Source organism: Channa argus, chromosome 18, assembly GCF_033026475.1.
Source record: "Channa argus isolate prfri chromosome 18, Channa argus male v1.0, whole genome shotgun sequence".
NCBI lineage: Eukaryota > Metazoa > Chordata > Actinopteri > Anabantiformes > Channidae > Channa > Channa argus.
In genome coordinates this window covers 7,561,884-7,588,597 of record NC_090214.1, presented here as the reverse complement: position 1 = coordinate 7,588,597, position 26,714 = coordinate 7,561,884, and the positions used below count along the sequence as shown (strand labels likewise).

At 39.5% G+C, this 26,714-nt stretch overlaps 1 protein-coding gene across 1 annotated transcript in view; it reads right to left on the bottom strand.

Moving 5' to 3' along the window:
- LOC137103913 (potassium/sodium hyperpolarization-activated cyclic nucleotide-gated channel 1) overlaps positions 1-10,396 on the bottom strand; it is a 64,767-nt gene extending 54,371 nt beyond the window's left edge. The window contains exons 1-2 of the mRNA XM_067484671.1: positions 9,782-10,396; positions 3,747-4,170 (exon numbers count right to left, since the gene is read on the bottom strand). Of these exons, the coding sequence (XP_067340772.1) occupies positions 3,747-4,170; positions 9,782-10,137 (780 nt within the window). The 5' untranslated portion in view covers positions 10,138-10,396. The remainder of the gene's footprint in view (positions 1-3,746; positions 4,171-9,781) is intronic.
- Between the last annotated feature and the right edge of the window lie 16,318 nt (positions 10,397-26,714).

The following is a 26,714-nucleotide window of genomic DNA, read 5'->3' as shown; positions in this document are numbered from 1 at the left end:
CATGAAGCTGTCAAAAGTAGCTCATATACAAAGGTATAGTGAAAGTCAACTTGGAGCAAATTTTGTCCATTGTGACTATAAGGTCATTGGCATAATTAGCTCTTTTTCTGAGAGGGCATGAAATAATAGGGGAAACATAAGGGAGGTGAGGTTAGAAATTAATATAAGCAGAGGGTAAAAATGCCCTTGAAAGATATTTTTAAAAAAGCTTGTGAAATTAAAGGATGAAAAATGCCCCTGTTGACTGTTCTCATTAATTCATTGAATTGTTAAACAGTCGGCCATTAAAAAATATTCCCCCAGCGGTCGTTATGGTTGAGCAATAGGAATCTATGACTAAGGGATTTGTGTCTCAGGATGGGGAATGTTTGAACCATAGCAAATGTTAACATCACAATATGGAGTAGTTAATGCAGTAATAAATTATTCAATTATAAATTATGTAAAAGGCAATGTTACAGCTATAAAACCAAAACATTGAGCTGAAAATGGGTTTATGACTAAGCAATTCTCTTTAAATTATATCCTAAGCGTTGGTTTAAAAATACTGGTTTGTTAAAGGAGAGACCGGTGGTGATCCAAATTTACTATTGTGAAATATAAAATTAATTCATACTTGTCCTACACTTACACTTATTTCAAACACAGACTCAGGTTCAGGGTGCTGGTTATACTGTACATGTGTTTGAGTTAAACTGTGCATACGGTGAAAACTTTCACTGTACACTGAGTGAATTTCAGTGGGTTCTGCCCATTATTGTAATTATTTTTACAAACAAATGACTGAACAAACAACCATAAATCAAAAATTCCATTTTAAAAGTGATCTTAAAAAATGCTTACTCCAACTACTGCGTCAAATTAAGAATTTCTTTTTTACCACAATTACATTACAACAAATTGGTACAGGCATAAAGTCAAAAAAGCTCCTTTCAAATTAATGACCCCTGAGTGAGTCTCTTAATTAATTCCTAATCTATTCTATAATTCCAATGTAGTCGTTCCTTTGTTTGAAATTATGTTCTTCAACTACAATACCTTGCAACAACTTAAGAGGTCCCTGTTTTGGCACACACATGTTAAACTAGGGGACATAAGTATTAATGAGGAAATTGAATCATAAACTCTATGGTAATTATTTAGCTGCTGGGCTTCTTTTTCGTGTTTCTGAACTATACTTCACTGACCCTGAATGCCTCAATAACAAGGTGCACCTGTGACAGACGGAAGCAGATGATGCAACATGGTGTTAATTTTTATGTCCAACCTGTGCACAAAGGCAAATTATAGGTTCACTTACAAAAGGGAAAGATGAAGTAATTCATCCCGATTGAGTGAAAAAGAGAATGATCCAATCAGCTGTGGCGGTGAGAATCTGTAACACACTGGTGACAGAAACTTGTCTAAACACTGATTATTGATGGGCAGGTTTTTCTTGATGACAACTTATCTTTTCAATTGAGATCAAAACACTTGTATGTGTTTTTTTTTCTTTTTCCCTGTGTATATACCAGTCATCGTGTTTACATTCATGTCAACCAAAATACTTTTGTATTGAGACCTATGAAAATTGTAGGCTATTTTCAATCATTAGGCCTGTAAGTCACTGTTGGTGTAATGTGGACATTTATATGTTGTATGGCTCTTTTCAGTGGTGTGTTTTTTTTTTCCTTTTGACTCTAAATGCTGGATCATCAACCCTGATCTAGACACTTGTACATCTAACATGCAGAGTACAAAAATACTTCTGTGCTGTGAATTACCTTAGTGTTCAATCTGACTTTACCCCAGTTATAAATGTCCAGCTATGCACTGATGAACAAACTGGTTTATAGCTCGCAGATGGAGGGAAGAGATGGTGGCAAGGTTGGGGGGAAGGGAGCGGGGGGGTGCAGGCAACACAGAACAGATGAAGGAATGATCGTCATACAGGCTGAAAGATGACTGCCTGAATAACTAACTGGGTCCATCCCAATGCTCATGTAATGATGGTTCACTTTAAACCCATTATAATGGCAGGAGACTGAATTTGTCCCTCCGTTGAAGTGCTAATCCTGCATTCTACACCTAACATGTTACGACAGCTTGGAATTTTTCCGCTGACTGCCTTTTCTTTCCTCTCACATCTCTTGTGGGTGTGTCTCTTTAGCCATTTTTTTTTTTTTTTTTTACTCAGCTAATCCATTTTTTCCTCGTTATGCAGTGTCATATATTCACGATTACTATTACACAAACTGTATTTTTAAGCACATGAGATTAGCGTCAGTAAAGTAAAGGAGAATGGCATACCGTGAGAGTGAGAAAGGGCACGCAATGGGAAGATAGGAGTAGAGCCAGAGAGGAAAGAGAGCCAGAGTTTGATAAGCAGAAAGACACATGAAGACAAAGAGGAAAGACTGCACGGGAGAGAGACTAACTAAGGCTGGAAGGCTATAAGCTATGCTGTTGTATCCAAGCATTATGACATATCCCTATATACTGCACTGTATCCCTGCATGCTCGCTGCATGCACTCATTAACTTTGTGGCACTGTATATACTATTGTCTATAACATCACATCCTCCCACTTCGTACAGCAATATAATGTAATGACTATCAAAAAGACAAAATCGACCTGCATTGTGTGAATGCCAAGATGATAGAAGCAAGGAACTGCAATTCATATGATGTTCTGTTTGTGTGTGTCCTACTGTAAACGTAAAACCATATTTGACAAAGAGTGAATATTGCTTTCCTGAGGCATGAATAATGCCTTTGTTTTTCAAATTCCACATTATGCAGTAAGGGAAATATAAATCACATACTGACAGAAACAGATAAGCTAGATAAACACTATAAAAGTCTGATGCTTCATTGGTACTTGAGCACTAAGATGATCTCTTCTTGTTCGACAAAAGGTCACTGATCCATAGCACGGGGGCAGTGAATTGGATATGCTGCAGACGACACTAAGTTTTGGTCATGAAGTCTTGTTTTTACAAGGACGTCCAGTATAAGGAAACATTGATGTCATGAACACTTTTCACTATTCTAGCTAGCCTACATTTAATATCAAATGTAGTGCAGGTGCCGTGGCTAAGTTGTCTGAATTTAATCCATCTGATCAAATGGTGATAAAGATGAGCACAATCTTTAGTCAGTGTAATGAAATCGTTACCAGCAGAAGGAGAACACTAGAGCTTCGTTAAATAGTCTGAGTCAGGGAGTGCAATGACGCGGCAGAGGGTAATAATGTATCACTCTGATATGTCCAGTGGGGCTTAACCTTGTGAATGTTCACACAAGATCCGCCAGAGTCATCCAGAACAACTGCCCCAGCAAAAAGTTAAAGTAGTTCATGTGTATGATGCCCTGAATCCACAGAAACCCACTGTAAAGTTACAGCTGATTAATGTTTTTCTTTTTCTGTAAAAACTAGAGGTAATTAGTTCTGATTTTCTGATTTTTAAATTAATTTCACCCATCAATGAGCTGAATCTGACATTTCCAGTGGTTATCCATACCTAGGCCTTCTTAGGGAGTGGAGATTGACGGCACCTATTATTTTTCATACGTGCACAATTAAAAACGGTCTTTAACCTTTAAGGTTGTTTCCGTGCTACTGGGAAAAAGCTCCAACCAGAGTAAGAACCACCACACAACATAAACAGATCAAATGTAGTGCTGTCTGTGAGTCACTGCCTTTTGTATCAGTTTCTTTTCTATTTTATCTGCTCACTGGCATAGACAAACAAACATATACACACCTCCTCCCACTGATGTATGTATCTGATGAGTCGTGACAGTCTTAACAGACGCAGAAGACTGAGGATCTTGGTGAAGCGGACGATTCTCAGGGCACGGGCTGTTTTATAAACTTCCGAGTCAAAGCCTTTCTCCACTATTAAAAAGATATAATCCACTGGAATGGAGGAAAGGAAGTCCACAACGAACCAGCTCTTCAGGTAATTCATCTTGATGACCTTGGGATCTAGGATGATTTCGGAGCTCTCCTCATTGACGATCCCCGTCCTGAAGTTCATGACCAGGTCCACCAGGAAGATGGTGTCCGAGGCCACATTGAAGACCAGCCAGCTGGTGGTAGTCTGCTCTGAGAAGAAGGTTATTCCCACAGGAATGATGATTAGATTCCCCATCATCATGATGAGCATTATCAAGTCCCAGTAGAACCTGTGGAGCAACACACAAATCAGTGATCAGCCAGGGGGAAACCCATTGTAGTCAGCTAATAAGAAATACTTAAAGGAGAAGAATGTGTCAGGGAACTATAAGAATGAAGAATTTTTTAATTGACACAAAACGCATCTGTTACATATTGCCAAAACAATACAAGCCAACCTCCAAGTGCTGCATTGTTACCTGGTCTCTTACAACCCTTTTGACAGTCAGGACCCAACACCTAGTTATGCAGGTCCCTGTTAGAATAAGACCCACTCATCCTTCCTGGCTGTGTTAATGCCCTTGCCCTCTATCTTGTGATGAACAGAGGCTAAGTGATTTGTTAGCACCTTGCTCGTTTTGGAAAATGTCCTGGGCCGTGAGAATGGCTGAGCAACCATGAATGAAAATAGATGCTTTCAGGAATCCTGTCTTATGTTACAAAACTCTTCAGACGCCTGTCTGCCTGCCTCTGCTCTCCCTTGCTTCTCATTCATTGCTGTTGCTGAAGATGGATATGAACTGACGGGCTGGTTGGCAGGCTGCCTGGCTGCCTGGCCATCCAGTAATGGATCTGTTTGAATAAATTAGGCAGAGGCCTTGACTTTATAAATATCACACAGATCACGTGTCCGAAAATTCACTTCAGTTAAGCAGTGGTCTGCTAGGTGGTTCATAAGATCCACCATAGTTATTTTTTACACCACCAGGCATTGGACTGGGCTGCGGGGATTGGACTCCTCATATGAACACCTTTAGGATAATGTATAAGTAAGAATAGCATGAGTAATTCTTCTTGGTCTTCATATTTAAATGTTTGATAAGAGGCTGCGGTGAAGATGGCCGCTATTCATGTTTTCACTTCCTTCACAACAAGATGCAGTATAAGGGCTGTTCATACTGTATTTTAGGGATCTTTTAAAATGGAGGAAGAGTATTATTTAAAAACAGGAACGAAAACAAGACTATGAAAAGCCTAAGTTCATGGCCTAAAAAATTATTCATACGCGTGTTGAAAATGAACCCACACAACGTGCCCACGTCTCCTAAGAAATTTCGATCTTTCTCTTGACTTAGGTAGGTGGAATTTATACAGTGCATGACCTCTAAGACACCCACTTATCTAATGAATAAAACATAATGTTGTTCTTGGAAGTGGAAAGCATAAAGCAGACGTACAACATTCTACATTAGGGGCAAGTACTTTAGAGATTTAAAGAATACATAAAATGCTCCTGAAATAATGAAAAAGCGATGGATTGCTAAGTTATGTTCCGCGTTTTAAGGCCTATCTACGGCCATAGCTAGTCAGAGAGAGTGCCTTGGCATTCAGCTTCACTAACAGCTCTAATGCTGTATCCAGCTCGTGGTATATCATTGCATTTGGTTCTTGCTTCAATGCACACATTCTAATAATGCACGCAACCACAATCAAACCAATAACACAGTGCACCCCGCCCAACTGTAACTGCAGTTTGAATACCAGCAGTGCATTCACTCTCCACTTTAACTCCTGCACCACGCCTGTCAGCACCAGCAGGACACCTAAATTGCTGTACTTCTACATGCTCTCTTCAGTCCATTTTGCACCCATTGTCCCATCCGAGCTGCGCTTTCACATCAAGATGAGTTCTGCACTCCGCTAGTCATTTTTATCCAGAGCACAGCTTAAATGTGTAAACCTGTTCTCACACAAAGTCTGCTGTTCTTACTGATTAAAGTGGAAGCTGCAACCACTGCATCATTGTCCACAAACCTAGGTGGCTAGGCTGTATCACTACAGACTTTTTTTGATTCGTCTGATACTGTATCTGTACCCTGTTTGAACTGAGAAAGAGTTAAGTCTGTTGATCAAGTATATCAGAAAGACTTTTAGACAACAAAATCAATCAAAATGGCATGAAATCCAGACTATTTCCAAAGTTGAAATGACAAACCTACATTAGGAGCTCATCTATAGAATTGAAAAAAAGAAAACTACGATGCACTGATGATTTATACTTATATCTATAGCTACTGTGCCACTATGTGGTGGAACCAGCTGAAACTGAGGCAGAGGTAACCGTGTCAGAACAATTCTGCTCCAAATCAAGCCAGCTCATTTCTTGTAAGTTTCCTCCCTACAACAAGTGCTCCATCATAATCAATGCCAGACCACTCCTGCCAAGCAGCAGTGGGAACCCCACACAAGCCTGTCCAATCTGAAATGTAATGACTATACTGTGGTACAAGAATCATATGTTGTACAGATGTAAATACTGAGGAAAGATATTGATTCAGTTAAGGTCAAATGTATCTATGATTGATGAAGTTAATACAACTCTGCATGCTGTATGAGTACAGATGGTTGACCAAACATGGCAGTATCCCATATCACTCCCTATAGAGCTCAAGGGTGTTTAGTTTATCAGTTTATCATAAAATTTTGTAAATTGACTGATCTTCATCCTTAATACTAAATGTTCTCATGGGAATAGAAGGGTGACATTATTTTTATGTAGATCTCTAAACACAAGGTTTATGTTTTAGAATATAAAGCATCTAAATCATCAAAGGGAGGCATGTTATTTTTATATCCTTAGTATGCCTATTTTTATAGTAAGAATAAAAACATGTAATTACCTGCACAGACCTGGAGAAATTGACTGACATTAAGTTGTCCCTATTTTCTTGCACAGTGACAAATTTAAATGACACCGCAGCCACTTGCCAAACAATTATGGTTTGCAAGAATAGCAACGTAGAATTTCACATATGACCAGGTGTGACTTTGTAAAGCTTTAAACAACCTTGTGTGTCTTGTTTTTACAGAGACCCACTTTAAAACGGACTCTGAAGGAAAAGAGTCTTCTTTCAGACTATGACAAAGGACTTTCCTTAGCATAAACAGGGGTGTATGAGGCCTTGCATGAAAATCTATAAATAATGAATATTACTAACCTGCCATTAATCTTTAAGCAGCCACTGTGTACAAGGACGATGTTGGATATTGAGTTTCAAATACTCCCACAAAGCAATATGTTGGTGAATAGCGGTGTCATTCATCGACTGTACTTGCATAAGACTTGTCATTAAAGCCTATGCTGTGTTTTTTTTTTGTTTGTTTCTGTTTTTGATCACACAATGTTCTGCCACATTTTACGAAAAGACATGTGATGTTAGATCTATTGTCATCATGTTTCATTAAAAGATTGCCAGGGATGCACATGCCTGTAGCCAAAACTAACCAAACAAAACTTGTTAAGCCCCACAGCAGAGGAACAGATCTTTTTTTTTGTTTTGTTTTGTTTTTAAGCTACCGGACAAAGAGGCTTGCCATGCAACGTGTAACCTTGCTCCAACATTTACACACCAGCATGACATGGCTGCTTGAAGCACTGGGATGTAAAATTGCAGTCCCACGTAGGCAATCTCTCTTCCGTAGAACAGTTGCGTCTTTACACTGGCTAGAGGACAAGGACTTCTTTGAAAAACTGCCCTTTGGAAAATGTCATAAGAAAGGAACCTTGAGGGGCCTTCGACAGTCTAGAGTTAGTGAAACATTTTCAATCATTCCTCAATCTCCTTGAGCAAAAATGTCCGCTGATAGCTTTTGTCCACTTTGTCTTTCCCTTTGCATGGGTAAGATTTGCAACAGTGGCTGGTAAAGCACCGTGAACGGCACGGTCATCGGTTTGATTCCCAGTTGTTCTGGGCCATATGTTGACATGTCCTTGGACAAGACTCTAAGTGCCCAACTAGGAGTGTCTTAAATGTAGTAGTCCACAACATTAGGAATCAATAAACTATATCAAAACAGTGTGTGTGCATTGCAGTGACATGATGTATAATTGTCTTTTTAATTTGCCCTAAATTTTCTCCCTCTTACAGTACCAAATATTTCAGCATACAGCAAATAACAAATTCAATCCACACAATTAATAAACACATTAATTATAATATGCATATTGCTGAATTGTTCAGGTTCTACCCTTTAGCCATCTTTTAGAGGGGTCAATCTCGTTACATAATTGTTTTCAGAGACTGCTAAGCTCATTGACTGCTGTGTTGTGCTACTAATCCTTGCCCACCTCTGTTGTACATCTGTGTGCTTGCATGGGCTTGTGCATATCGGTCTTTCTGCGGGTGTGCCTATGATATCATAGTTAGCATTATTCTTTATCATTATTTAGAATGTGCAGGGGCAAAACAATAAGGGCCTGTGTGCATTCATGCAATTTAGAGAACACTGCGTTTTATCTCATTCATGCACTCAAATCTATCAATGCAATCGATCAGCACAAGCAAAGCTACACAGTCCAACTGAATAGCAATTGTTACTGCCAGTGCACCAGTGTTTCAGTGGCTCTGAATCAGCAGCAGTATAAACGCTGAGGGGACAGAGTGCTGCACAGGTTCAGGACCATGGACAGCTCTGCGTTAAAGGCAGAGGGAACGACGTGTAGCAGGTTACATGTTGCGATGGAAAACAGGACTGTCATCATAAAGCTGTGCCAGGGGACACTGGAGCAGAGACTGTGCCATATGAGATGCTTAATTGGTTAAGTGGTGAACTGTAAACATGCAGCTTGTGGAGAACCAGTCCTACCTGAACCAGGTCTCGTGTATTCTGTTTTTGTTAGAAGTGGTAACAAATTACAGCACATGAGAAGCTGTTTTTTTTTCTAACCTTGGCTCATTTGCCGTCATAAATGTGGGCTTAAATGAGGAGCCACCGAGTCTTTTTCAGGTAGTTAGAACAGGTCTTTTTCACCTGCAGTCTCGCTCTTTAGCACATTAGCATGATGCACTGTGGGGTTGTTTAGACGAGCCAAAGACAAAATGAATACCAGTAATCATGCCACTGTGGCATGTAGTGGCTGTCAGGGAAGAGTGACATTATCCTTCTGCAGTTCTCTTCAAGCAAAACCATCAACCCTCAACAGTGCAGCTTCTACAAAATGACATCACTTCTCAGCCTACATCGGTGCTGTCAAATGTTTGCAACTCAATCTTTCGATTCGAGAATGAGTTTTAGCTCTTTAAATCGCACCACGGCCATTTTCTCCCCAATCGTTTCCCCGCACGATTTTACCGCATTCTGTGCATATTTGCACACAGGCCCGTCGTCTTACCGCCGCCTACAATGAAATGTTTACAACCGTGATGGTGCAGTGGCATTGTCACGTTGTGTCCAGGTACCGTCGCGCCTACACCAGCGCAATATGTCGCAATGGGGATCGGACACAGTGTTGTTAGTGTGAGCCCATGTGAAGCGGCGCTTGTGTGTGTTTTCAAATCATGACATTCACCACCCTTTTTCCAAGGACATTTCACACACACACAAGTTTGGTAGCCCCGAAGCGACCCTGACTGTTATAATAGCATTGCCGCAATGAAACCCACAGCAACTGAGCACATTTTGACAGTGACGCTCTCAGCCAGCGGAGGCTTGATTGCCTTAAAAACAGAGGCAGATTAGCGTATGCGCTTTGGGGCAGGCTGTCTGTGCGTGTGTGTGTGTCGATGACAGAGCGTTGTGTGTGACAGCGTATGGCTTGCAGACCCTTGGGTGGCGGGAGGTGTGGGGAGGATAAAAAAGGGAGGGAAGGAGGTTGACCAGGTGTCTTTTTCAGCCACTTACCTAAAATCGCTATATGGATGAATGATCCAGTATCCGGCCGTTTGAACCCTCTCTTGTTCTTTCTCCACGGCTTTTTGACTGCCAAACATACGCAAGGAGAACTTATTGACTCCGGGCTGCATCATGGCCCCAAATTGCCTCTGCATAAAACCATGTTGCCTGGACGCCCCCTCCAGATCGTCAAAACCGACCATGGCCTCTTCTCGCTCCCCCTTGAAGCCCACGGAGTTGCCATGCTCCTTCATGTTCTGGCTCCCCGTGTTATTTTTCTGTATCGAGTCTTGCCTCTGAAAAACATTATTTCCATCAGTCTTCTCCTCCTTGTTGCTGGAGAAAGAATTAGACTTGTCTTCCATGGTGTTTTTGTTTTTAGGTTTCCCGTTTTTCTTCGCGACCAAGCTGTCCTTCTCCTGCTCGCGAGGGCTGCGCGCAAAACTCGAGGGGAAGCGCCGCGAGCTCTCCTGGTTCTTTTGATGTCCTTCAAACTGTTCGGCTCCTCTGCCTTCAATGCGAGTGCTGCAAACTGAGACGGAGTGCCCGAGAACCCGGTGGAATCAGGTTTCTTGGGTTACCGCCATCTACCGACGGCCCCGGCGTCTACTGTCCAAAGCTTGTGCCTCTCTCACTTCGCACGGCACTGCGGTTTAACTGGCACATGCTCCTGCACCTTATTTACATAATGTGGCTCATGATAGCCCCCTCCGACTCCTCTCTCCCGCAGGGCAGGAGGAGGCCAGTGCGTAGAGGAGCAGAGTGGTTTATGAAGTTAACAAAGACGTGTTTTGTTTTTGTTTTGTTTTTTTTAATCAGCTGACACGGTGTGTGCGCTTCCTGTGGCTGGGCTGGCAGCAGGTTCGTGTCCTACTGGGGAGTGATAATAGAAGACAACACGGTGAAACAGATTGTAATGTCGGTGTGATCATAGTTTGCACCATGCACTGGTCATATGAGAAAACTAGTAGAACATCTTGTGGATATCACACCTTTCAAGGTGTTGCAGACCTGATCCAACATTTACAATGTGGATGCACTGACTGTACTGTACCCTTGGCAAGCTAGAAGAACTTGTGTGTCATGAAGCCACGGGCAACAAGCAAGTAGGCGACGTCTTCATACTGTACATTAAGGGATGACTAACTACTTTACCACAGTTCCTATTCCACTTTAACTTCGCTAAATCAACATATCACATTCTTTAGGCAGCGTGTCTAGCCAAGCATTTAGAATTGAATTATGGGGTTGTTTTGATAAACAAGTCACTTGTAAATGAGGCATCAGCAATAAATAAATACATTAATAAATATGAAATCCCTGAATTTATAGGATACTCAGTTGCAAGCGTCCAGAATCTTACTCAAAGACAGGATTTAGCATAAGTGAGTATAATCAGACTCATGTAGAGTCACGGGAGAGATGTTTCTGCATTAACTACATTATGATATTGTGTGCAATATTGTGAACGTGTTTGTAGTGGGGCATAAGAAAAACAAACAAATATTTTCGTCATAAATTCAGCTCCTGATTACACTCTCTATTAATCAGTTAATGTTTAATTTGCAAAAGTTTCAAATACTGTGAGAAATTGCAATCACAGTTGCAAAAAACTCAAAATTATTCAATAAATAAATAAATAAATAGAAATGCAAATAGTCACATTTGATCCAGTTGAATCACAGAATGTCATATTTTACCTTCCAAAGGAATTTCAGTTTAATCCTCACTGAATCATTCCAGCTCTTCCTGTCTGCTGTTTTGTTTTTCATAACAAAGCACCACATTTTATGAGCTCTTCAGATGTTGTGTATGCAGAAATAATAATCTGTGTACAGTCATTAGTAACTACTTTTGTACTTTGAGTAAATCACGTTCCACTAGTGAATGGTCATAGCTCACCCTATGACTATTTACAGGTATTCAGAAAATTAAGATTGGAATTTTTGGCACTAGAATCGCACTAAACAGTAGTGTGAGATAAGAGCAGGGGGCTAACGTTATGGAGAAGGGGTATTTATTACAGACAATGGAGAGAGCAGAAGGATGAAGTGAAACAAGCCACCCTACGTTTATGCCATAATCTATATTCATTAATATCAGGTTACGGCTTAGATGTAGACTGATTTAGGTTTGATTCTTTTTTTTTTATACAACAAAGCATGTTAAGAATAGTATAGTAGTAATAGAATAGTATAATAATAGTAGTAAGAATAGTAAGAATAGTATGTATTTTATTTATTTATCAATAATTCATTCTTATGTATAGTTCTTAATTTTACTTTCCTACATTTATAATGGAACATTTTCTTTTTGTGTATATTTACCAAACTAGTCATTAAACATAGCACAACCATTGTCTCTTTCCCACCTTGTTTGCAGGTCAAAGAAAACCAGAGAGCCGCATCTTAACCACTGCTTCAATCCCATAATTACTGGTCACTGTGTGCGTAAAAGTCACCATTTGTGTGGTTTCAGTTGGCGGAGGCGCATGGACAAAGATTGAGACAAATTACAAAGCATCCTCAGGTAGAGTTGACCTGATTTTGCTTGACATCTTTAATGTGAAATTCCTTTAACCAGCATAAAGTAGCTATAACGATCATTTCCAAGACGCGCGCAGCACAACAGCTTCAACTTCACTATGTTTCACAGTTAAGGTATTATCCCCCATCATGGCCATAGATTGGGTCAGGGTGTAGTGGCAAATGGCTTAGCTTCAGGGACTATGTGCTGGAGCACCTTGTAACTGGACATCCATCTGATATAATATCACATAACGAAGTCTTTTGTGAGGATTATATCAGATTTTATGACTAGTTCATTCATTAATAACAAGAAACTGCAAACGGCAACTTAAATTGGAATCTGACGACTGGCCAATACAAACCATGAATACTTTATGAGGGGACCATAAAACGTAAAGCCTCTCCTGAAAGTTTGTGAATGAATGCTGCTTTTAGCCACACACCGTTGAATCTGCATTAGCATCTTATTATGCGGTTAGTCGTTGGGTGTTTGAGTGGGGAGCTGCATTAGTTAATAAGAGAATGCATAAATGAAAATGATTATGTGTTTGTGTTCATGTTGTAAAAGTGTGGATAAGCTTGAATAGTCAGCAGCATCTGATTTGCTTTTGGCAAATTTCTGAAGGGACTGAGATTGAGAGCAGAAATCACCTAAATTGCTTGCATAGTTTAGTAATCTGTGCACAGGGACTAGTACTTTGTTCGCATGTTCACTATTCTTTCTGTGCTATTGACTTTACTTAGCATTGTTACTATTCTTTGAATCTATATTAAACACTTAAAAGTGTTTTAAAATAAAATATGACTTAGAATGAAGTCTAATTTATGCTTTATCAGTTGAGTCAAAGTGCACTATTCAGTACAGATGCAATACTTTGCACAATTTGGTATTAAACACACACTAAAGCTCACACATTCGTCTTTTTCGTACATAAAACCGCAGCTGGATGCACAAATCACCAGAGGGGACATTAGCTCAGATATTTTGCATGTTTGTTTGTGGATTATTATGTAATGATCCAAATGTTGTCGTAATTATAACAGACATGCCTTGATTTTTTTGTGGTGTGCTTTCTCTCTCAGCTGGGTTTGTGTTGGATTGTGTTGGTTGGATTAGCTGCATGCCAACTGCTTGCCCTACACAACGCTTGTGTAATTGCAGCCACACAATTAATGGGACAGGGAACGATGTTGCATAAGATTTATATCTCAAAGTTATACTGATGTTGACACATTTCAGGGAATAATACTACAAGAATAAACGGGCTGCCAATCAATAGATTCAGTGTTTAATTATTGATTCCAGGTGTAACTGTGCATCCAACACTGCTTTCCCCATGCAACAGCAGTGTGTTACTAAAGTAGAGTGTGATACTTTATGTCAAAATTGAAGAAAAGCCACAGTTGAATTGTTTTATTGGGATTTTTTTGGGGTTATACTGCATTATAATATAATGCACAATATCCATGAGATGTTGGGTTTTGTTCTTCTGATGATCTCATTGGCCCTGCTGAAATTGCATCGCCTCTAGGATTACATTCAGTCATTTCTGCTTACAGTCAATATTTAACCTGGGCTTGAGACACATCGTAGCCCACGTGCTAATAGCCATTGCATATGCCTCAAATGGCATCAGCAGCTAAAGGGCAGCAGCATTGTGTTACTGTACAAGCCCCCACCCTCCGACCTCCTTGCCCTGTGTATGTATAGCCTGTGCGTCCTCCATTGGTTCTCCTCTTTACATTGTATTAATAAATACAATGTTACTTTATCTGTTACTGTACATGTTTTGCCGTATCCATAATTTTTAGTACATTTTGAAAACAAATCCCAAATTCTCTTATAAGTATCTAATATGTACCGCAGTGTCACTGAAATATCAAAGAGGCCGAGCTCAATAACCAACCACAAATTAAAAATACAAATCTGACTACTAATTCACTTGTCCTCTTTGGACTCTTGTCCCATGACTGACTACTTTAATTAAACCATGATTGGGGCTGGGAAGATAGTGGTGTTGTAATAGGATTGCAAGGTTTGGTCTGTCTCCAGCTGAGACTATCAGGTTATCATGAAACCTCAGGGATGAGGTTGAGGCATTGGACAGGGACCAGCTGAGGCCAAGGTTGACTTAATCAGCACCCGTGTATAAACAAATGAGAGTATTAGGAAGCTCAATCAGGACGATGATTAGAATAAAATTATGGGGTATAGGTTTTTAAATGGCAAAATGAGCCATAATTAATAAAAGTTTATTCCAATTTAAATTTTAAATGAAAACGGCATCAGACAGCCTTCATTTGATATAGTGTATGTTGCAGGGTAGCGGGGTCCGACTGCAATGACCAAATAAACCAGTTACATGTCAGAAGAGTTATTACTGCTACAGTGTATAATGATTAGATCCAACCTGCTCTTTAGAGATATACAGTTGAGTTCTTCTGGCATATTCCTCTCAGTGTCTGGTTTTACATATAATAAAGGGTGGCCAGTTCCTAACCCATGCATGAGACACGTGTTCTACACATGGGTGCAACTTTCCATTACTTTTATTGTAGATTTGTCTGCTACTTATTTTTTCAATTATTCCTTAAAATGTTTGGTTTATGAAACAGTTGGAAATGGTGTAAAAAACCATTCACAAAAGCCAAAAATACTTTGCATTAATAATATACTGCAACAGCATATCAATGATTTTTGGATTTAATTAACCAGCAAAAAATAAAAAATAAAAAAATTCTAATAATAAAACTGTTTAAAGGGAAAAAGACCAATAAATCAATGTGAAAACGATGGTATATCATGAAAATTGTCTACCATGTGCGTGCATTATTGTATTAGTATCATGTAACATGGGATTCAGTTGGTGTATAATGCCATGCTGCCAAGAACATGTTCTTGCTTTATTAATTGCTTTATTACCTTAATCAGGTTTGTTCAGTCAATCAAAAGCTAGAAAATACCCGATCAAGGTAGTCAGCGGTGGGTAGTTCAGGGACAGTAAGAAAACAAGCAGGTCATGGCTCCTTAAATACCAGGATTGAGTAGCACTGCCTTAGATAAAATATATTGAACAAAGAAATCGATCAGCATCTCTCTTCTAAGTCTGTGCCCCAAATCATCCGGTTACATTCAAAGTGTGCCACCGTTTACAGGTTGGCTATTGGATTTTGAATAAACAATATGTTTTCATGCAGTTGCTCTTTAATGGGTTTTTCGGTTCATGCCGGTCTATTTTGCTCAATTCGAACATTATGGATAATACAGGGGCACAGCATGAGCCTTTAAGCACCAATTTTAATTGCAATAATAAACAGATTTTAAGTAGCATCACTGTCAGTTTTGGTTTTAGAACTTCCTTTTCTGGAGGAAAGTTCAGTGTAACACATGGTGCAGGTCAGTTGAAGTGACACATTTCAGGCACCTTTGCCCCGGGAACACATTTGCCTAGACGGTGGATCAGGTGTTGACGCACCATTGACCGCCTTTCACTGCCTAATTCCAGATTTGTGGCATACAGAGTGTCCACTTGCTGAGCGTAGTAATCCCAAAGGATTGGCAAGTATTTTTAGTAATGGATTTACTGATGTCTGTTGATCCCTTGATGGGTGGTGTCTTTCAAAACAGTGATGGAAGAGTGAGCCATCCCAGCCTTGCTGAGCAAAGTGGTATCATGCACGTGTGTGTGTGTGTTCATACCCACGTACTTGCATAGCAAACCCCATGTCATTTGTAAATAATAGAGTGCAATGTGCAATAAAGTTTCCTTAAAATAATACTTGAAGCTACAGTTGGTAACTCAAATAATTAATTTTTAAGAATTCCACATAGTAAGGGATAGCAGATGGTAGAAGAGCATTATGCATTTTCAGTGACGGAGAGAGACAGAAGCAGACTAAACTGAGTTTGAGTATCATATTAGCAAAAGCTTCAATGTGCTGTGTGTGCGCAGCTTTTCTGCAAGTCTGCGTATTTCTAATTAAGAGTTACATATTGTATCTGTAATGTTGCAATGCAATGTTTGCCTGTAGCCGTATCCAAACTCATTCTAATGAAAGCTAAACAACTGTGAAATGTAGATCTCATAGTGGTGTTAGTTTGCTAAACCTGAGTTAGCTCACAGGTGCTCAGTGGACACTATATCTACTGATCTGAAATAAGAATCATTGAAGGATCTTGCAACTTGAATAGGTTAGAAATTCTCATTTGATCCCAAAAATAGCATTGTTCACAATGTTCAGACCCTTTTAAAACGTTTTCTACAGTACATGACCCATCAAGCGTATTACAAGCCAGATCTGCCTTCAGAGTGCTATTGCTAAAGCATCAGTAATTACTTGGACTTTCACTTACTTTCACACACTTGTGTTTCTGTGTTTGTCAGGAGGGAAGAACAGTTTTAAGGAAGCAGAAAAAAAAAAAAGCTTTTGCGTTCCCACTATGACACGACCAACTCTAACTGCATGTAGCTGAGAACTGAAGGACGCTCTTCTGTCACTTCCACGTCTTGGCACCGCCTCTGTCTGCATCATTACTTTCAATCTCTGCTCCGTTAGTGTGGGTGTATAAGTCACCTCTGAGGGTGGCTGTCTGTTTTCAATCACAGTAAATGGAGCTGCTGTCCCCATTTTATGTACAGCATGGTTTTAATAATCTGTGATTTTGGGTATGAATTCCTGATTTAAATGATAAGATACAGATGCTTAAGCATGTAACGTGGTTGCTCCACGCAAATATACATGAACATGTCTTTCATGTATATGTAATGATAACTGTGTATTTAAGTAGTGCAACTTGTCTATCTTTTGAATAAATAATCAGTAGTTTCATTTTAAACTTCATCATGTTGAAAATCTTATGTGTACGTGCTACTGTGCTGTGAGCAGACTAAAACAATGGCTACGTCACGACTGGCTGAGCATGACAGGAATCTAAATGTTAATTATGATTCCAAAAAGTCAAATCTCCTAAATGTTGAAAGCCAGAGATTTTAGAGGCTGTTGGGAAAATCCCATAGTAATCCATCGTGATCTGAAGTGCTCTAGCTCCCAGACAGTGCAGACTGCAGCCAGCTGCAGACAGACAAGTGTGTGTGTGTGTGTGTGTGTGTTTGTGTGTGCATGCGTGCTTATACTGTATGTGTGTGTGTCTGCTGTGGAGGGAATTACATTTGATGAATTCAGAATGTTTTAGCGTAAGAGGATACGACGTGTTCCCAGTCCAAGGTTGGGAAAATGAAGTAAAGGGTTACTCTACACAACTCTGCACGAATGCGTAACCTGTGACGTCGTGCTTTCCCTCATCCGTGCCCTGCCTTATCCCTCCTTTTCCTGTCCAAACACTGAGCCTGCCCATCGACTGTTCTTAAGTTACACTAGTCCTCCCTTAGTCTCACCCTTTTTACCCCCTAACTCTTTGTCTGTCATTCCTACACCACCACCCGTCACTCACATGTCTATATTTTTCCCATTCTGTCAGGGCGGTTTGGTTGTGTGAAATGTGTGGACTTAGCCCTGATTTCAAATGCAATCGCAAAAAAGAACTGTAATAAGACACTACAAATCGTTTGACTCCTTTCCTTTTGCTTTAGGTTTTTTATTGATTTTATTTTTGTTTTTTGTGGCATAGCACCAAGGGTCTATATTAATATTTATTTCAACTTGTTTGTTTTCCCCTGAACATAACATATTTTCTTGCCATTTGTTTATTTTTTATTTTTTCCACAATTAAAAATAGAACAGAACAGTGCTACTGAATAAGTAGGGCGACTGTGGCGCAGGAAGGTAGAGCGGCCGTCCACCAATCCTGCAGTTCGATCCCCGGCTCCTCCCATCACATGTCGAAGTGTCCTTGAGCAACACACTGAACCCTAACTTAGTTGCTCCCAGTGAGAGTTGGCCAGCTGCATAGCAGCTCCCCATCAGTGTGTGTGAGTGTGAATGGGTGAATAAGAACCAGTGTAAAGCACTTTGAGTACCAATAGGTATAAAAGCGCATAAGTGCAGACCATTCAAAAAGTATTCAACAGTAAAAGGGCCAAATGGGCGGCGATCAGTCAGAAGGATGCAGGATCAAATCTCACCCCACCAGGTATGACCCCACCTTGCATTCAAGGGTAGTGCTGGTCCTGAGCCTGAATAAAATGGGAGGTAATAAATAGTAATATACTGTTAAAAGCAGTATTTTACTGTTTGTAAGACTTCCTGGTGTTTCAGTCTGCTGCCTCCGCAGTACAGCAAGGTTAAAGAGGTTCCCTGCTGCTCTACCAATTACCACATGCAGTGCCCTCACCTTGGAGGAAAGTCTCTGTTCAGGCTTGATTACATATTCCACATTCAAAAGAGTAAACAAAGAAAAATAAATACATGTACTGTGGCACATCCCCAAATGGCAAAAACTACTTCCATTTACCGTCAAACACTTTATCTGCTTACAAGTAGTATTAATCATAACAGTTTTTCTTTTCTTGAGATTTGCTATGATAAAACATGATATGACTTTTTTTACTATATGTTATGAATTATGAAAGAAAGGGTTAATTACTACTTAGGCCTTACTTTCAAAACTATAGTCATTGTTCTAATAACACACGTTAATTTTTAGGCAGATAACCGTCGCCTAGATATTAATTTGTTCACGTTTTTTACCGTTTTAAAAATCAAAATTTTTAAAAACCACCATGTAATTTGACAAAGGCCTTAATGTCCTGTATCAACATGTTCAAAGCACCTGTACATTTGAGTGTTTTGTGCTGTGATGATCAGCACCGCTCACAGTGGTCATTTTAGCTCATCAAGCACATGTCTAACTAACAACATCAGTTACAGTGTCTGAACCAGACCCCATGGTGCCACTGTTCTGCATGCTGGCTGATTATCAGTGGCACCTGTGCTTTTCCTGCAAAATATCCACGGTGAAACCAATCGTCTATATTACTCCCAACTGCTGACAGAAACGAAGTGGCGAAATCCTCCCAGATAATTAGGAACACCCTCAGAATCATTAAGTTGTACTTTGAGTGAGAGGTATTGATTGGAGAGTCTCCTGTGGGTAATCTGTCACCCCATCGTCTTCAGTGTATTTTCTTGGTTCTGTGGCTCTTTCTCTATCTGTATGTTGGTCCACGCTCACAGTTCTGACAAGATGTCACTATTATTAACCGTGTGTACTGTCTGGACATGTTTACCCCTCCCTCACTGTTCCATTTAAAATATTTATAGCTACAATGCTAGAATTGTAATTGATTTAGCTGTTTGCACATAATACAAAATCTGTTACTGACGCATAGAGTTGGGTTAGATTGCTGTAGCAGTATAAACCAATGCAACATTTAGTGTGTTCTCTGTTTACAGAATCAGAAACCGAGATAAGGAACTTCTGGTCACTGCGCTGTCAGGATCTCTAAATGTTTTATTGACCACTGAGACTCAGTTGTTTAGTGTGCAGTGTCCATTTTAACTGCTGCCTCTGATAAAACATGTCATTTCTTTGTGGGGGGGCAGGTGATTTCCTAATAACTTGTTTCTAATGATTTACAAGATAAATTTTGTGGAGGTGAGAAGTGAAACAGCACGACAAGAGTGTAAAAGGTTATAAAACAAATTGATGGATCATTCCTCCTCCTTGTTACACACTGTGTTCCTTAAGCAAAACACCGGCTTGCACTGGGTTGCCCACCTCCATAGCATTAGATTTAAAACTAAGGAGAAATGTAACTAATCACCCCTAATAAATATGAATACACAAATATTCATTTATTATGTAACTGTACATTGTTTTTCTATCTCCTCAACCTTTATCTGGGCTGAAAGAAGCTTGAGAAAAACTTTTGAGTGTTGAGCTTTGAGTGTTTTGAGCTCATCCCTATGAATAATGAAGAAGTTCACAATGGCAAGATGCCCCAGTTCGATCCCTAAGCTAATGAGTCTATCACTAATGACTCACTTAGCTCATCAGGCTTGACATCAGAAAACCCAACATTTACCCAACAACACTGTTAGCTTGAAGTGTTAGTTTTAGGCGTCAAAGCTCCTTTGTGTTTGTCTTTTCACCAGCATTTCTTATTTCCCCAGAGAATGTCGCAGGAAAAAAACAATTATTAGCCTGTTTTATTATTCTGCATGTCTCATTCTTCTAACAGGCTGGAGGTTAGATTGAGGGCCCTAATCTTGTTTTTGTTTTTTTTGTTTTTTTAATGCATTTTAATCCCTGTTCACTTTGGGTGGATTTATCTTCTCTGATACAGGCCTCATTAATACTTAAGCATAATGCACTACCATCTAGTTCTTTGGTCTGTAATGCTGTGAAACAAGGGAACTCTTTTTAACTACCTACTTACTTATTTACATCTGACCAATGTCTTCACATCATCCCAATCCCTCTGATGTTCAAAAAGTCACTGGAGCAGCTAAAGCTTACCGAGCTTGTATTATTATCTTAAAATAATAAATCCATCACTAGAGCTTCTTATTTTAACATTAGACCCCGCAGAGCTTTGGTATCAAGTGTAAGACTGCAACTTACAACAGCTACAACTTAGTATCTTCTCAATAAATCAATTAATTACTTGTTATATCAAAATATAGAAAACACGGTTTCCTTTTTGTTTCTTGTTATCTTAAATATTGATGGGATGCCACTGGCTTTTACATGGCATCCCTATAGAGGCCCTGGGTGGATTGATTTTAAGTCTCATGCTACAGTTACCTGGATTCCCAAAAATGTGCATATTGTAGCTTTAGGTTTCTTTTAATGAGTTGATGGGTGGAGCAACTGATTGTTTGTTGTCCTACTTAACTGTTATCACCTTTGAGACAACCACACGCTCTGATGCTGTAGCTATTAATATTATAAGCGGTTTATATACAAACGTATAAGCCGACTAATAACCCAACAAAGTGCAGACGGAGGAGCAGGCATTGTATGTAAGGGCTGATAAGCTGATGGGAGGCAAGTGTGCAGACCAAAGAAACGCTGGTGGACAGGCAAAATTTTAGAAAGTTCTTATATGACACAATTGGTGACGATCAGTTTAGTTTCTGTGTTGAGTAGAAAGACGTACAGTAGGTTTAATTCATAACTTAATAGAAAATGTCTACATTATGAAATTGTTGTATATAAGCCTAATTTGTGGATGTGTATGGTTGCATTTTGTAGCGTCAGTCCTGCCAAGAATAGGTGTGGATGTGATGGCAACAAATAATTCAACCAGTCTCCTGTGAATTGTGCACAACCTTGCAACTTCAAACATCATAAAAACATTGCAACATGCATCACTATTTTAATTTTTCAGAGAGCTCTTGTGAAATCAGGCATTTTAGGCTGCAACAATCACAAAATCCTGGAGGGACTGAATAATACATCATTGGCTATAATTAATCAGGACTCCTGCGTGCATCTACTTCCTAAAACCTCATTACGTACTGCCTGAGGCCCACTGGAAATGTTTGAGGATGTAAAAATGATATGACCCTCATTTTAAAGTAATGTGAGCATACAGTACCATCTCTGCAGCATGCAGCAAAATGTTGGAGCACAACAAACACAACATTAATTGCATCTGATATAATGAATGCAGCACTCTGGAAGCAGCTGCAGCTGATATGTTTTAAAGATGTTGTTGCCATCGCCTATCTGAGAAGCCACAGTATAAATATTAGATTCTTGCAAAACAAAACAATTTTTATTCAACTGTGGGCAGAAAGTCTTATCCTTCAAGCTCCTGAAAGCTGATTATACGGTACACTACCTGGACAACACAAGGTGGCAGAGAGCCAAAGTATACAAAGTGGCTGGTGAAGATGGTAAAAATATCTAGCAAGGCAAGAGGTTCACATATTGGTTCCCAGGACTTGGCAGACAAAATCAGGAACAAATTGTGTGTAAGAAATTGGTTTCCATTTGACAGTGAAAACAAAATCCCAGTCCAATGCATATTTACTGCTGTTCCAACAAATAGCTTTTTAGAGTAGTTTTAGGGGTCTGTCCGCTACTGTACTGAAGCCATTCACACTAATGGATCTCCAATGAATCTTTCTCTTACTAATACACCCATCCCCTCTGCCCAAGAAGAGAAAAAAATCTGCTACTTTTTGTGGAGAAAATAGATGGCAATATATCTATTCTCATCTATTACTGTGTATCATTTTCTAATAAACCAAATTTTGCATAGGAAATTGTGGAGGCACCAATTCTGTGTCAGTGGACGTTCTTTAGCCACTGTTCAGTGTTCAGTGTCGCTGAGGGTCGGGTCCTATCTCAGCTGTGATTGGGCAAAAGGCAGGGTTCACCCTGGACAGGTCTCCAGTGTAGCTCAAGGCCAACACAGGGAAACATACTCAGACAACCAGAGGCCCATTATTTCTGTTTTCAAACTCCTCATTCTAATATGTGTGCACGCTTGTTTTCAACGTGTGAATTATAAAATGTTTTTTTTTTTTAATGTGGGGATGGAAATCACTCTAATCTTTTCACTGGTACAAAACAGCTGCCATTTCAATAATTACTCTGCCTGGCTTTAGTGGGGGAGTCGAGGCCCAAACTCACTACTGAGAACCTGTTATGTGGAGATCCAATTTTGACAGATGTCAGAGCTCTGGTCACACACAAGTCTGCAGGGTTTGGGCCAAATGAGCAGTAATTATGATAATATATGATTTACAATTTGAATATGTGTTGACCATTGTATTGTTTCGATGCGGAAGTTTGCAATAAATCTGACTGGATGACTCAGTCACCAACCTCCCCTCCCCCCATTCCTTACATGGCAGAACTGTGCATCACGTGAAAAACCTTTTGGCTCTGCAGCCGTAGCCCCACTGACAGAAGTTAATACAGAGAGGCTTCAGCTGATTAGATATAAACTGTTGCTGTACCTCAAAGTCGGTGGTTGATTCAAGATTTAAGATTCAAACAACTTTATTGATCCCGTAGAGAAATTGTGTTGGTTTGTTACAGCTGATGTACTCGTGAAAAGGAAAAAGGTTCCACCAAACCAAGAGAATAAACAAGTACAAGTATAAAGTGTAAACATAAATGAAATACAAATAATACATAAAATAAAAGCACTACTATTTGTCCATTTTGAACATTTAGTCCCCCTCCTTTTTACAGAAGGGGGATGAGTTAAACAGTTTAATGGCCAGCGGTAGAAAGGATCTCCTGTGGAGATCAGGAATCTGGTGGCATCCAGCTGTTGACTAATGATCTAGCTAGGAGAACGATTTCAAGAAAATTAGATTTTGGAAGAGACAGAACAAACTGTACAGGCACTGATGGCTTTCTCTCAATGTTGCTTTGCTTTCCATGAGGGTTGTACTCAAACCTTTGTGGCCAGCCGGCCAAAGGGTTTCCTCCTCTTTCTCACCCCTCTTACTCAGTACATGAGATCAATCAATGGAAGGTCAACATGAAGTCTCACATCAAGAATGAGCCGCATGTGTTTCCTGCTGTGCTTTCTAGCTGTGCCCAAGCGTCCATAGATATGCGCATTTAGAGCCTCACATTTGTCCCCAAAGGCAAAAACGCTGTGTTCCAAAGTGATGATAAAAACTCAGCAGAAATCCAACATAATGTTCTGCACAGCACGGTACTGTAGCAGCAGCAGCCAAAGTAACCAGAAGCTGTCAGGGACATGTGGCTGAGCTCCTGCAACATGGGGAATGAGCTGTGTCACGATTGCTATCTTTTAAGACCGTGTGCCAGTCAGCCAATTCTGCATCAGACATACAGCATGTGCACATTCTTACATAGTTTATGCATGAATAAGCATCATGCTCTCTTCCTTTGCCTACTGCTTTCCTTCTTTTTTTGTATATTTCCTTCATTTTGTGAATAACTGGAATCCCTAATGCAATGACACAACAAGCCAATCTCAATATGTTATCTGACTTCATCATTATACTAATAACATGGCGGTGAACAGCTGGTAGAGCTACCAGTACAAATGTAGCTCTCTTCTCTCTGCCAGCATCCCTACCCTGGGAGGTCAGCTGTGTTCCATTCCCCTTGTTTCATCTCATTATGCAATTCTGTTTTTGCTTATAACTGGTTTGGCTATAAATATGCTTCATGTTGATTTGGGGTTTTTCCAGTTGAGGTGATGATTAAATACTCCATTTTATTTCCTGTTATTACTGATTAAGTAATGCAAAATTTGAACCCATTTTTCTACTTTCTTTCAACATCTCTTGAAGCCAGTGTAAATGAAAAGGGCATTTAATTTACGTTTTTTTCTCTTATAAACTGTTTTAAAATGCAGCAAATTCATTTATCTAAACACTGTTTATCACTGGCAAAATCATCTCCGACTGTGGGTTTATAAAGGTTCTAAACAATATCTTCTGCAATATAATAATGTGCACACACACAAATACTCTCTGAGGTCAGTTTAAGGTGCCTCTAAGATATTGCAATAAATCATTAAATGCACATTAGCCAGTATTGATATGTTTTCAAACCATCAAAACTACCCACAGTTTCTAATTGACACTTTAATGGTAATTTTGAATTCCCATATGATTGACAGAATTTGGTAACATACATGTAAACAGCAGTGTTTGTCTAGTTTACTTAATAATTCTATAAAGTACCAATATATGATAGTTACAACATGGGACATTAAATCCTCTAATCCTTGCTAAAGGGAGCATGTGTTGCCTGGTTCCACTTTCTCTCTCCACAGACACTGCTGTACCTTTGTGTGACAGGTGTTTGTGCTTAGGAATGATTTTTGCATTTCCACATACATCTGTCTTTCCGACATCTATACAGAGTAGTATTCCATCATTAATGTAATTAGAAAAAACTACCCATTTAGATGATTTATTGCAGTTTGTCATTAGTTATATGCTCAGTCTATTTCTGCCTAAGATATCGTTGTGTGTAAAGTGCTGACTTGTCTGCACAGTAACTTTTGCTCTGAGTATGTGCTGCTGTTGAATAGTTCTGGAAAAGGTAGACGCAAGCTCTCACGTTGTGCAGTGCCACTGCTCTCTGCAAACTGCTACGTGTTTACAAATGCGCTGAGCACCTGACACTTCTCATGTAATACTAGAACACAACACACAACACTCACGCCGGCACTGCAGGATAAGACTTGATCACAGACATCTCGAGTGCAAAGAAAGGACAAATCAGGTCTCAGCCAAGCTGGTTGAAAAGACAAACATCTTTGTGTTTCAATCTAGTGTTTTTTGATGTGTACCACTAGTAAATGTGGTGATATTCTACACAACCACAGTTTTGTATAAACAATATGACATTTTAAAAAAAAGCAATATACTGTATTGTTCCTTGGATGAATTCAGTAACATACTTCCAAGTGAGCACATTTTCTACTGCGTTATTATTTTTTTATTATCCTGCTGATTATGAGCAAGACAATCCCTAACACAGGGGGTGTTTGTGGCATTTGCAGCTTTTTGGATTGTATACCAGCCACAGTTTGCCGAATGGTTAATATTGCAGTTAATAAAGTAGCTGAAGAAAAATATCAGACCCTGCTTAAATTATAATCTTCACACTCTTATGTAAGCATATGTGTATGTAAGGACTTTTATGTAGGTCAAGTTAATAAACTGTGTGTTCACGGGAAATTCCACTATCATGACAGTATATCACTATGTCTGTGCCTGGTTGTTCTACAGTATTTCAACCCCACAGCACCTACAGTACACATTTACTGCTAACACTTCGTTTACTCTGGTTTTGGAAAAAACTCAGACACAGGATATAAGTGACATTAAAACAAAAGGTATAACATTTATTGTACCGTCCTACTTTTTACACACTTTACTGTGTGTTCTATACATACAACAGTCTGGTTGATGTTGTATTAACTGCATTCTAGTGCAGTAAAACACTTAAGAGATTTTAAATACAATGCATTTAGACCATTTCTTCTAGTAACATGAAAGTGTATTCTGGTTACGGTAAAATTAAATTAACTAGTTGAGTTGGTATATGAAATTAAATGCAATTAGAGTGAACATTGTTTTTTGTTGTTGTTTTGGTTTGTTTTTTACCACATGCATATGTTAGGTCCCTTTAGCAGGATATATATGAAGACATTTTGATGCATGAGTGTTTCGTGGTGCTACTGACAAATGCTACAGTAGCAGCTGGATATTTCAGTTTGCACTAGTGGTTACATGCATGTTGATGTATGGCAAAGTGTTTTGGAGGCATGAGTGCATTATTTCAAGTTCTGTGTTTATACTCTGTGATGCAGGCCTACTTTGTTTGGTATTTTAAGCTCGCAGAGAGCTTAACTAGGTCCCTCACAATACATCCTGCCCTTCACTTTCTCCTGTGTCATCATCTCTGGGCCCTGACCCTACAGTATGCAAACATAGGGTTTGTAATTTGTAAGTGCTTATGGAGGAGATGTATGTGCTTGCAGTGTCCTAGAAAA